This window comes from Oryctolagus cuniculus, chromosome 7 (genome assembly GCF_051225735.1).
Source record: "Oryctolagus cuniculus isolate XC-2025 breed Fujian yellow rabbit chromosome 7, ASM5122573v1, whole genome shotgun sequence".
Taxonomy (NCBI): Eukaryota; Metazoa; Chordata; class Mammalia; order Lagomorpha; family Leporidae; genus Oryctolagus; species Oryctolagus cuniculus.
Genome location: NC_142873.1, coordinates 144,415,528 through 144,427,786, shown reverse-complemented (window position 1 = coordinate 144,427,786; position 12,259 = coordinate 144,415,528). Strand labels below are relative to the sequence as shown.

General features: G+C 40.8%; 1 protein-coding gene across 19 annotated transcripts in view; it reads right to left on the bottom strand.

The window, feature by feature from the left end:
• The window catches only part of EYA3 (EYA transcriptional coactivator and phosphatase 3), a 107,316-nt gene that overhangs the window by 25,025 nt on the left and 70,032 nt on the right, over positions 1-12,259 (bottom strand). For 10 of the 19 annotated variants that reach the window (XM_002716084.6, XM_070078983.2, XM_070078985.2 and 7 more), the window contains 3 exons: positions 11,019-11,104; positions 4,979-5,162; positions 2,969-3,108 (listed from right to left, as the gene is read on the bottom strand). In XM_002716084.6, coding sequence (XP_002716130.3) covers positions 2,969-3,108; positions 4,979-5,162; positions 11,019-11,104 — 410 coding nt within the window. The remainder of the gene's footprint in view (positions 1-2,968; positions 3,109-4,978; positions 5,163-11,018; positions 11,105-12,259) is intronic. The other 9 variants (XM_070078981.2, XM_051856783.3, XM_051856786.3 and 6 more) reach the window with 1 other exon arrangement.

Genomic DNA, 12,259 nt, shown 5'->3' with positions numbered 1-12,259 from the left:
TTAAAAATAATTATACATGATTACCAAGTGAGATTAGTTCCCAGAATATAAAAGTGGTTCATTCAACATACAAAAATTAAATAGAACGTATCACATTAACAGAGGGGGGTAAATGATTATCTCAACTGATGTAAAAAATGCATTTGGCAAAATTTAACAAGCTTTCAAGATAAAAATGCTCAACATACTAGGAACAGAAGAGAGTGTCCTCAGTATGATACAGGCCATGTAGGAAAAATACAAGCTAATCTATTGAAAGCTTCACTCCTGAGATTAGGAGTAAGACAACACAGTACTGGGCAGTCTTAGAGCAATTTGGCAAGAAAGGGGAAAAAAGCTTCCAAATAGGAACGAAAGAAGTAAAATTAACTGTTGGTAGACAACATGATTTTATATGCAGAAAATCCCAAAGAACTTCCAAAAAAAATTGTTAAAGAGTTAATAAATGAATTCAGAAATCAGCTATATTTCTATACCCTTGCAATGAATAACAGAAAAAGAAGTTTAAAAAATAATTCCATTTATAATAGTATCAAAAAGAGTAAAATATTTAGGAATACATTTAACTAAGGAGGCATAAGATCTGCATACTGAAAACTATAAAATACTGTGAGAAAATTAAAGAAGATGTGCCTAAATAAATGGAAACACATGTTGGTGGACAGGAAGACTCAATATTACAAGATGACAATACTACTAAATCAATCTACAGATTCAATGTAATTCTTATCAAAATCCCAACCGTGTTTTTTTAATAGACTATTTATCTATCTATCTATTTTTTTTTTCTTTTTTTGACAGGCAGAGTGGACAGTGAGAGAGAGAGAGACCGAGAGAAAGGTCTTCCTTTGCCGTTGGTTCACCTTCCAATGGCCGCTGTGGCCGGCGCACTGTAGCCGGCGCACCGCGCTGATCCGATGGCAGGAGCCAGGTACTTATCCTGGTCTCCCAAGGGGTGCAGGGCCCAAGCACGTGGGCCATCCTCCACTGCACTCCCTGGCCACAGCAGAGAGCTAGCCTGGAAGAGGGGCAACCGGGGCAGAATCCGGCGCCCCGACCAGGACTAGAACCCGGTGTGCCGGCGCTGCAAGGTGGAGGATTGGCCTAGTGAGCCGCGGCGCCGGCCTTATCTATGTATTTATTTTTAAAGACTTATTTATTTATTTATTTATTTGAAAGGCAGTGCTATAGAGAGTCACTGGTTCACTCCCCAAATGGCCACAACTGCCAGAGCTGGGCCGATCCAAAGCCAAGAGCTTCTTCAGGATCTGCCACGTGGGTGCAGGGGCCCAAGGATTTGGTCCATCTTCTACTGCTTTCCCAGGCCATAGCAGAGAGCTGGATCAGAAGTGGAACAGCCAGGACTCGAAATGGCACTCATATAGGATGCCAGCACTGCAGGCGGCACCTTTACTGGCTATGCCACTGCACCAGTCCCAAGATTTATTTTATTTGTAAGGCAGAGTTACAGAGAGAGAGAGGAAGAGACAGACAGACAGACAGACAGACACACACGCACGTTTCTTATCTGCTGGTTCACTCCCCAAACAGCCACTACGGCCAGGGCTAGGACAGGTCAGGAGCCAAGAGCTTCCTTCCAGTCCCCCTCGTGGGTGCAGAGTCCTAAGTACTTGGGCCATCCTCCACTGCTTTCCCAGGCACATTAGCAGGGAGCTGGATTGGAAGTGCAGCAGCCAGGACTTGAACTGGTAACCAATATGGGATGCTGGCATTGCATACAGAAGCTTAATCTGTTGTGCCACAGCACTGGTCCAGTTGATTTTCATTTTATGTGAAAGGCAGAGAGACACAGAGAGAGACAGTGATATCTTCTGCCTGCTGGTTCACTTCTCAAATGTCTACAACAGTCAAGGCTGGGTTGGCTGAAGCTAGGAGACTGGAACTCAATCTGGGTGTCCCATGTAGGTAGCAGGAAATCAACTGAGACATCATTTTCTACCTTCCAAATCAGATCATGCACTCTAATATGAGATGCAAGTGCCCTAAACAGCAATGTAAGCGGTTGCTTAAGCACCTGCCCCCAAATATTGTTTTTTAAAGAAACAGAAAAAAAAACATTTTAAAATTCACATGGAATCTTTAGGGATTCCAAATAGCTAAAATAATCTTGTGGATTCACACTTCCTAATTTCAAGACTTACTACAAAGCTACAATAATCAAAACAGTGTGGTACTAGCATAAGGACCAACACATATACATCAATGGAACAGAACTGAACAGAACCAGAAATCAACTTCACAAACATGGCCAATTGATTTTGGACAAGAATGCCAGAACCATCCAATGGGGAAAGGAAAGTCTTTCCAACAAACGGTACTGGAAAAACCAGCTATCTATATGTGGCCCGGGAGTGCAGTGGAGGATGGCTCAAGTCCTTGGGCCCTGCACCCGTGTGGGAGACCAGGAGAGGCACCTGGCTCCTGGTTTTGGATCAGCGCAATGCGCCGGCTGCAGCATGCTGGCCTCAGTGGCCATTGGGGGGTGAACCAACAGAAAAGGAGGACCTTTCTCTCTGTCTCTCTCTCACACTGTCCACTCTGCCTGTCAAAACAAAACAAAACAAAACAAAAAACATCAAATACAAAATTATCTTAAAATGATTCAAAGGTCTAAATTTAAGGGCTACATAATGAAAATCTGAGAAGATAGCAGATGAAAACCTTCATAGTTGTCAGTTTTTAATTGTTACACCAAAAGCATGGCAGTTAGAAAAAACTCAGTTTTCACCAAATTTAAAAATGTTAGTGTATCAAAGGATACCATCAAAAGAGTAAAAAGTTTTTATGTATTTTCTTTCCTCTTGGCAAATTCAGCTTCTTAACTTAGGAATTAAAGGGCACACAACATAGAATGATATTGTTTTTCAAGAGTTTCAGATGTATGTTTAAAAGATTTAAGAAGTCAGAAAAAACCAAGCAGGCAACCCAAATGAGTTTCTTCCCATACTTCCAATTCACTGTCCTGAGAAGAACTGGCATCAGCTTTCCTCTTGCCACGGTTCTTGCCGGCCATGTTTTTCTTGGACTGATCATCAGCATCTTTACTTGGTGTAGTCTGGGACAAAGATGGGCTTGTAGAGGGATCTACTGTAAAGCAAAAGCAAGACATATATTGCTGGTAGTAACAGGCCACAACAACCAGAGTAGGAAGAGGGTAACAGATTCTCTGCGCTTAACAATTCATAATGCAGGGATAAAGGTTGGAAAACCAAACTTTACATAAGCAATTAGGGAATGTAGATCTAGGTAATGAGCATCAACAGCAGCTAATACTACAAAAACAGCTAAAAATCAGACTTTAAGTTTGCTCTGATTAAAAAACACCTATGAAGTTGTATTGGGGAAAAAAAAAACCCATAAAATAACCAAAATTTGATCAAGCTTCCAGATCAGGGTTTCTCAGCTGGACACAAGTGACATTATGGGCCAGATAATTTTTTTGCTGTGTGAGGATGTCTTGTCTTCTAGGATGGTTAGTCAGGCAGCATCCTTGACCTCTACCCTCGAGGTGCCAGTAGCATCCCCTGTCCAGTGTGACAACTAAACTGTTACCCCACGTTGTCAAATGTTTCCTAAGAGCAAAATGACCTCAGGTTGAAAACCACTGCTCTAAATTAATCTACTAATTTCTGACAAAATAAAGAGGGCAGTAGCACAAACTAAACTACCCTAAATGATTCAATTAGCCAAATTCACACTGGCACACAGTATGGGATAAGCAATCCTATTTCTTCAGTAACCCTACCAATCATAATAATATACAGCTTATCTGGATCCCAATTTTTTCTCTTCAAATTCTCTTTAAGAGGCAAAAGGTAGACAGCAAGTAAGCATTCCCATCTGCTTGTTCACTCCCCAAATGCCTGCCAGGGTCCTATTTGGGCCTACTCTGGGAACTGAGAACTCACATCAGGTCTCCCAGGAATGTGGCAAGAACCCAAGTACTGGAGCCATCATCACTGCCTCCCAGAGACTGTTCAGCAGGAAGGTGGAATCAGAATCCAAGTACTCTGACATGGCAGGTGGGAGTCCTAGTCAGTATCTTAACCACTAGGCTAAATTCCCATCCCTATGTATTTTTAATTGACAAATAAAAATTTTTATATACTTATAATCTATAGCATATTTCAAAATATGTATATATTATGGAATGCTTTGGATCCTAATCTAAACAAAATGTAGAAAACAAAACATATATGAGAAAACTGGAAATATGAACATCTTTTGGTTCTTAATGATACTGAGAAATTATTGCTAGGTATTTAAAAGATGGGATAATGGTACTGTGGTTACATTAATGTGTACTTATCTTTTAGATGGCAATGCCTAGACTCTGAGGAAGGAACTGGATGAAGTTTAGCTGAAATGAGGTTGCCCATGAGTTAGTAATACTAAAGAAGGATGAGGGATAAGTAAGGCTTAATTACACTATTCTGATAGCTTTTGTTTTTGTTTGAAATTCTTCATTATTCAAAAGTTAAAATTGTTATGAAGAATAAAGATAGAGAAACGAATCAAAGCCAAGGCACCAACACATAATTATTTCAAAGTTATGTATGTCTGAAATAGCAACCATTTGCACTTAGGCCTAGTAAGGGCAAGATACATCACACACTGTTTATATATAAAAAGCATCATTTTTAAACATGCATCAATGCCAGTGATAAACACTGCTTTCCTCAAAGTACAGGATGTGGAAGATAATCACCAGAATTAAATACAGAGATAAATGCAAAGTTATGAGTACATGTTTATTGAATGTGGGGATAAAGCCTGTATGTCAGAGCTTTTCCACCTAGACATCAGCATTTGCTGATACATTTAAAAGCTGTAAAACTCCTGAAACTGTAGGCTTAAATTTTAGCCATTTCTTTGGGGGAAAAGGACCATAGATTTCCTCAGAAAACACTTATAGGATGAAGTCCCTCAAGCCTGTTTTCAGAGCTGCAGTTCTTACCAGAGGAAAGTCTCTGTGCCGCAGGTGTGGGTACCATGACACTAGGCTTCTCCGTCTGGTATGTGGTTGCTGCTAGCGTGGTACTCTCGGCATCACTGTTAGTCTGGCCTGTGACTCCAAAGCTGGAGCTGGGATAGCAGGTCTGGTACTGATTCTGACCAAGAATAGTGTAGGTGGGATAGTCCTGTAAGCAAAAGGGAACAACAGAGCAAAACAAGACTCTTAAAAAGAACATACATGAATTTTAACACAAGAGGATTTCTTCCTATTATTCATTAATATTTCCCTGAAACATTAATATGACTTCTCCACTTACCTTCTCATCAGCAGTCTCCCAGCTAACCCAATGATTTTCAAAAAGCATTCTGTGGAAACCCAAGAGTCAAGGGGAGATAGCTCATAAAGTCTCTGGCATGAGAGAAAGGAAGGATCCCTTGTATACTCATTAATATACCCATAAGGCCCTTTTTTCTACCATGAATAGCTCCAATACCAATTGTATGTACTGTATTCCTACACAGAATTTTTAAAAAAAGATTTATTATTTATTTGAAAAGCAGAGTTGCAGAGAGAGAGAGAGGGAGAGTTAGAGAAAGATCTTTCGTCTGCTGGTTAACTCCCCAAATGGCCACAAAAGCCGGGGCTGGGCCAGGCTGAAGCTAGGAGCCTGGAACTCTATCTGTGTCTCTCGTGTAGGTGGCAGGGACCCAAGCATTTGGGCCATCTTCTGTTGTCTTCCCAGGCACATTAGCAGGAACTGGATTAGAAGTGGAGCAGCTGAGACTTGAACCGGCACTCATTAGATGCTGGCATTGTAGGTGGTGGCTTAACCTATTGCATGCCACATATACTGGCCCCTCTTCAGAAAATTCTGAAGGAAAGATTCTACTCTAATTAGTTTGATCCCTCTCTCTGCCTCTCCGTAAACTCTGCCTTTCAAACAAATACATAAATCTTTATGTATAAAAAAAGGTTTATAAACCACTGCACTAGTTAGCAGTGCTTATAAGGACAGATGAGGTTAAGTGAAGAAAGCACATATCCTACATTAAAGTTACCCAGTTTAAAAACTGATTATTTAAAAAAAAAAACAAAAAACAAAACAAAACAAACAAACAAAAAAAAAACCAATCCAGTTGTCTTTAAAAATGAAAGTTCCTTAAAATAATGGGAGGATTCCTGGTCATTTCATAAGTACATATGAAGGGCCTTCAAAAAGTTCATGGAAAATACATATTATTAAAAATTATGCATAGGCCAAAATTTTTTTCACATGCAAATAAAACTGTTTAAATCTAATTTTCCATAAATTATTCTTGAGAGACAGACAAACAGATACAGAGACTTCCCATTGCTCGAGAACTCCCCAAATGCCCATGACTCCTGGGGTCTGCAGTAATAGGAAGCAAGAATCAGGAGTCAGGCACTCTGATGCAGGAAGTGGCATCTCAAATGCTAGGCCACATGTCTGTCCTTCTATGAACTTCTGGAAGCATTCTCACATACAGTAAGACTTATCAAGTTGTACAAATTAAATCTATGCAATTATGTCAATTATAACTTAATAATGCTATAAAAAACATTGGGTATGACATAGCTCAAATGTATACTTTTTAAAAATTCCATTGATAAGGCTGGTGATACGGCTCAGTGAGTTAAACTGCCACTTGGGATGCCCATATTCTATACCAGAGTTCCAGTTCAAGTCCCAGCTACTCCACTTCCAATTCAGCTTCCTGCTAAAACATCCTGGGACGCAGCAATTCATGGCTTAAGTGCTTGAACTCCTGCCACCCATGTGGCAAATTTGGATGGAGTTCCCAGCTCCTGGCTTTAGCCTGGTCCAGCCCTGGCTGTTGCTGGCATCTGAGGCATTTGGGGAAAAATCTCTTGCTCTGCCTTTCAAGTAGGTAAAAAAAAAAAAGCAAACATTTAAAAAAATTTCATTGACAATAATACTGATGACAAGTAAGAAGAAGCCAATTCACCAGATCAATTATTTAAAAACAGCCAGTATCTACCAATAGCCAGACTTACGGTGTGTGTGTTTGAGTATCTGGGCATGAACAGGAGAAGGGACCATTATGATTTTTTTTTTTTTTTTTTTTGACAGGCAGAGTGGACAGTGAGAGAGAGAGACAGAGAGAAAGGTCTTCCTTTGCCGTTGGTTCACCCTCCAATGGCCACCGCGGCCGGCGCGCTGCGGCCGGCGCACTGCGCTGATCCGATGGCAGGAGCCAGGAGCCAGGTGCTTTTCCTGGTCTCCCATGCGGGTGCAGGGCCCAAGCACCTGGGCCATCCTCCTCTGCACTCCCTGGCCACAGCAGAGAGCTGGCCTGGAAGAGGGGCAACCGGGACAGAATCCGGCGCCCCAACCGGGACTAGAACCTGGTGTGTCGGCGCCGCTAGGCGGAGGATTAGCCTAGTGAGCCGCGGCGCCGGCCCGAGAAGGGACCATTATAGAAAAGGATAAGTGGTGAGAGCGTTTTCTTTTCTTTTCTTCTGAAGATTTACTTTTTATTTGAAAGGCAGAGTGGCAGAGAGAGACAGAGATATCTTCCATCTGCTGATTCACTCCCAAATGCCCTATACAGCTGTGGTTGGGCCAAGCTGAAGCCAGGAGGCTGAACTCAATCCAGCTCTCCCATATGGGTGGCAGGGACCCAAATATTTGGGCCATCACCCACTGCCTTCTCAGGTATGTTAGCAGGAAGGTAGATCAGAAATGAAGGATCTGGTACTTGAACCAGCACTCCAATAGGTGATGTGGGGATGCTAAGCAGTGGTTTAAGCTGCTGTACCACAAAATGTGCTCTGAGAGAGCTTTCTGAGATTAACAGGCAGATTAAAAGGCAGAGGAAGTGAAAACATGAACAGGTCCTGAAAATGTTTTATTAAAGGCCCACAAATGTTCAACCTGGTTAAAACAAAGAATCTCTATGAGAATACACAACTAATTAAGTAATATGACTTAGGTTCTTCAGGCAATGGTGTACAGCTTGTGTGAGGGCAGGAAATGGGGACTCTTAAATTCAAAGTAACAAATAAAAACATGAAAAGATTCTACAGAAGTAAGTGACATAATAAAAAGTGCATCTATACAATGTAATCAGATAATATTTTAGAGAATGGACAAGCATGAAAAAACAACAGGAAATGAGACGTGCAATTAATAAGGTAATTCAGTATTAAAGGGGAAAAACCCAAAATACTGGAAATTATAGTAAAAATGAAAAGGGAGTGGAAACTTTGAAAAATGGCCACATTAGAGGAAAAAAATGAAAGAGCAAATGGAATCCAGCAATCCCAATACTGGGTATGTGTCTGGAAGAAATGAAATCAGAATGTCAAGAGACATTTGCACTCCCATGATTACTGCAGCAATATTCCTAATAGCCAAGATCCGGAATCAACCTAGGGAGTCTATCAATGGGATAAAGAAAATGGAATGGAATAACAGTCAGACACACAAAGAATGAAATTCTGTCATTTGTGTGTAGAACTGGAGGACATGAAGTGAAATAAATCAGATACAGAAAGACAACTACTACATATTCTCAGCTGACTTCCTAGATGTGGAGAGAGAGAAAGAGGATGGTTAATCCTCAGTACAGTGGTGCAGCCGCATAGGAGGAATAACTTCTGATGTTTTATGGCATAGTAAGTAGAGTAACTATGACTGACAATAAATAATTGTATATTTCCAAACAGCTAGCAGAGGGGATTTTGAGTGTTCCCAGCACAAAGAAAATGATAAATGTCCTAGATGATAATTATGTAAATTACTCTGATATGATCTGATCATTACAGTTATATACATGTACTGAAATGCAACAGTATACTCCATAAATCTGTATAATTATTATGTGGCAATTAAAAATAAAACATAGGGGTAGGTGTTTAGTGCAGAGGTTAAGTCACATTCTGTATCAGAGTGACTGGTTTGACTTCCAACTCCTCTGCTTCTGATTCTGCTTCTGCTTCTGCTTCCTGCTAATGTGCACCCTGGGAAGCAGCAGGTGATGGCTCAAGTACTCAGGTTCCTTGTCACTCAGATAGAAGAGTTGGATTGCGTTCCAGGATTTTGGCTTTGTTCCTGGCCCAGTCCTGGCTGTTGCAGGCATTTAGAATATTTAACCAAATATTTGTTGTAGGCATTTGGAATATTTAATCAAATATTTCTCTGTCTCTTGCCTTTCACAAATTTTTAAAATTTTCATTTAAAAATAATGAAAATAATATTCTGTGTGGTTAAATATTACTGTGGTTGGGGCTGGTGTTGAGGCATAGTGTGTTAAGCCACTCCTATGATGTCAGCATCCCATATGGGTGCCAGTTCAAGTACTGGCTATTCCACTTCTGATCCAGCTCCCTGCTCATGAGGCTGGGAAAGCAGCTGAAGATGGCCCTTGCACTCATGTAGGAGACCGGGATGGAGTTCCAGGCTCTAAGCTTTAGCCTGGCCCAGCCCTGGTCACTCTGCTCATTTGGGGAGTGAACCAGCAGATAGATGACCTCTCTCTGTGTAACTCTGCCTTTTAAATAAAAAAAAAAATTTAAAAATTACTGTGGGTGAAATAACAAACATATGAAAAATTACACTGATGGGCCAGCATGTGGTGTAACAGGTATAACAGCATGTGGTATATATACTGCCTGCGATGCGGGCATCCTGATATGGGCATTGGCTCGCATCCCAGTTGCTCCATTTCTGATTCAGCTCCCTGCTGAGGGCCTCAGAAAAGCAGTGGAAGATGGCCTAAGTGGCTGGGCCCCTGCCACTCATATGGGAGACCAGTAGAGTTCCTGGTTCTTGACGTGGGCCTGGCCAGTCTGGGCTGTTGCAGCCATCTAGGGAATGAACCAGCAGATGGAAGATCTTTCTCTCTCTGTCTGTATTTCCCTCTCTCCCTGTAATTCTATTTTCAAATAAATAAGTCTTAAGAAAAGAAGAAAAAAAAGAACAATTAAATCAAGATCGTCTATATTAGAAGACAGAATCAGAATTAGAAAAGGAGCTTTGAGGGGAGGGTATTTGGAACAGTAGTTAAGACATGACTTGGGTACCCAAATCCCTTATCAGAATGCCTGAGTTTGAGTCCTGGTTCCACTCTCCATTCCAGCTTCCTGCTGATGTCTACCCTGGGAGTCAGCAGGTGAAGGCTCAAGTCGTTGGGTCCCTGCTGCTCACATGGAGACTTAGACTGAGCTCTCGGCTCCTAGCTTCAGCCTGGACCAGCCCTGGCTATTGTAGGGATTTGGGGAGCAGACCACAAGATGGGAGATCTCTCTATTTCTCCATGCTTTTCAAATAAACCAAATTAATAAATAATAAGAGCTAGCTATGAAAGGGAAAGAAATAGATACTTCCAAGAAGAGTACTATGTTATAGGTAGAAAATTATCTGTGGAGTACAAGAATGGAGAAATACAAGAACAGTTTAAGATAAAAAATGAACCAGAATAGTAATATTAACTGGCCAGAAAACAAGATCCAGGGATACAGTGTAAAAACATTAACTGCTGCAGAGAAAACAATGCAAAACACAAAACAACAACAAAAAATGTTTAAGGTGTTACTGGTGATTTTCTCAGTGCAAAGTGTTCATGTAACTGTAGTCACAACCAGACCACAAAGAATTCACAAAAGAATGAGTGGTTTAAAGTGGAGGTAATGTTTATTCATTTATTCTACAAAATTTATCAAGTACCTTTGATGTGAGGCATTTTTCTAGACTTGGAGAATACATAAGCAAGCACAACAGAAAATAAGTCCCTGCTTTCATGGAACTTACACTCCAGAGGGGGCAGAACAGGAAACCGAGATGATCACAGTAGACACAGCCAGATTTTAGAGAGGGTTAGCAGAGGAACCAGAGAAACTGGATGGGGGCCCATCCTGCAGGCACCCAGGAAAAGGTATCCACAGCCCCTACCATTCCTAATTGCTTCTTGGATGGACAGAAAGACCATGCACAGAAGAGAGGAAGAGCAGGCTGATGAGTCTTACTAAACAGGATGAACCAAAGTTACCACTTTACCTGGTTTGAGATGCTGGCAACCGCTGCTGCTGGGATATTGGCAATTGTAGATGAAGTGGGTATCAGGCTGGCATTTGTGCTTGAAGCTGTAAGATTGAAGTGTTAAAAGCATTAAGAATAATATGTAAAAGGCTGGAAGAAATGGAAAACGTTACCTTATTGAACAGATCTACAAGGAGATAAGGAATATATACATTTATTTGTTTTTCTTGTATGCCATACCTCATTTAGATTTGATTAGAAACAAAAACATTTCAAACACCTGTTCCAGTTTGTCTTCAACTTCCCATTAAACTCCTACAAGGATACTGATACAATCTATAGCTCATACTATTGAAACTCATGATACCAAAATTAATCCGAATCATTTTGTTCAAATCTTTCACAGAAACTAAAAAATGCTGACTCACCTGCAATGTGATCTACCCTGACTCAGCAGAGCTCTGATATATCCTACACTATAATACTGTTTATTTTTATTTGTCCAAATTATGCCTTTTCTGGTGCCACATAATTCCGCTGAGAAACAGAGCTGTAATTCCAAATTCTAACATGCTTGAAATTGCTTCCTGAGCTTTATGCAAATAACGTATTATCAATGTGGATTAGCAAACATCAAGATTTAGCATTTGGAGATTTAGCCAACAAGCCTAGAAAAACTCAGAAAATACTAAATATTATTCTGGTAAAGTTAGAGTGCATTTTATAAGCTATTTGGGCTACCTGTATTAAAATCAGAAATTTGGACTTTTATATACTCCTGTCATAGATTCCAGCAGGGTTTTGATCAAAACCTGACACAAGATTCATCACTGTGACTTTTTTTCAGGTGGACAATGTAACTGATACTACTAGTCCTGAGCTCCTTTCCCTCACTTATCAGAAACACATTCAGATACGGTTCTTATTGCAGTCACACATACTGTAAGGGCTCACCATCACGCGGACCTGCCTACCTATCCATTAGCTACAAAGTTCTGTGCAGGAAAAGTTAGTAAGAAAACCTCCACCAAGAACAGACCTGAAAAGTAAATGCAGCAGAAGCCCAAGTGTACTGTTCACAGAGAATTTTTCTCCCTCTCTCAGGGGAACTCTGCTTTAGGAGACAGTCTAGAAAGGATTAAGGTCAGTTACAGTGATTGCTGCAACCAGCTTTCAGATGAAGAAAGGGGGGCAAAGAACAGTTAAAGTAACTTGTTTCCATGCATGGAGCTAGTGGCAGAGAATCAAGAGGACCACTT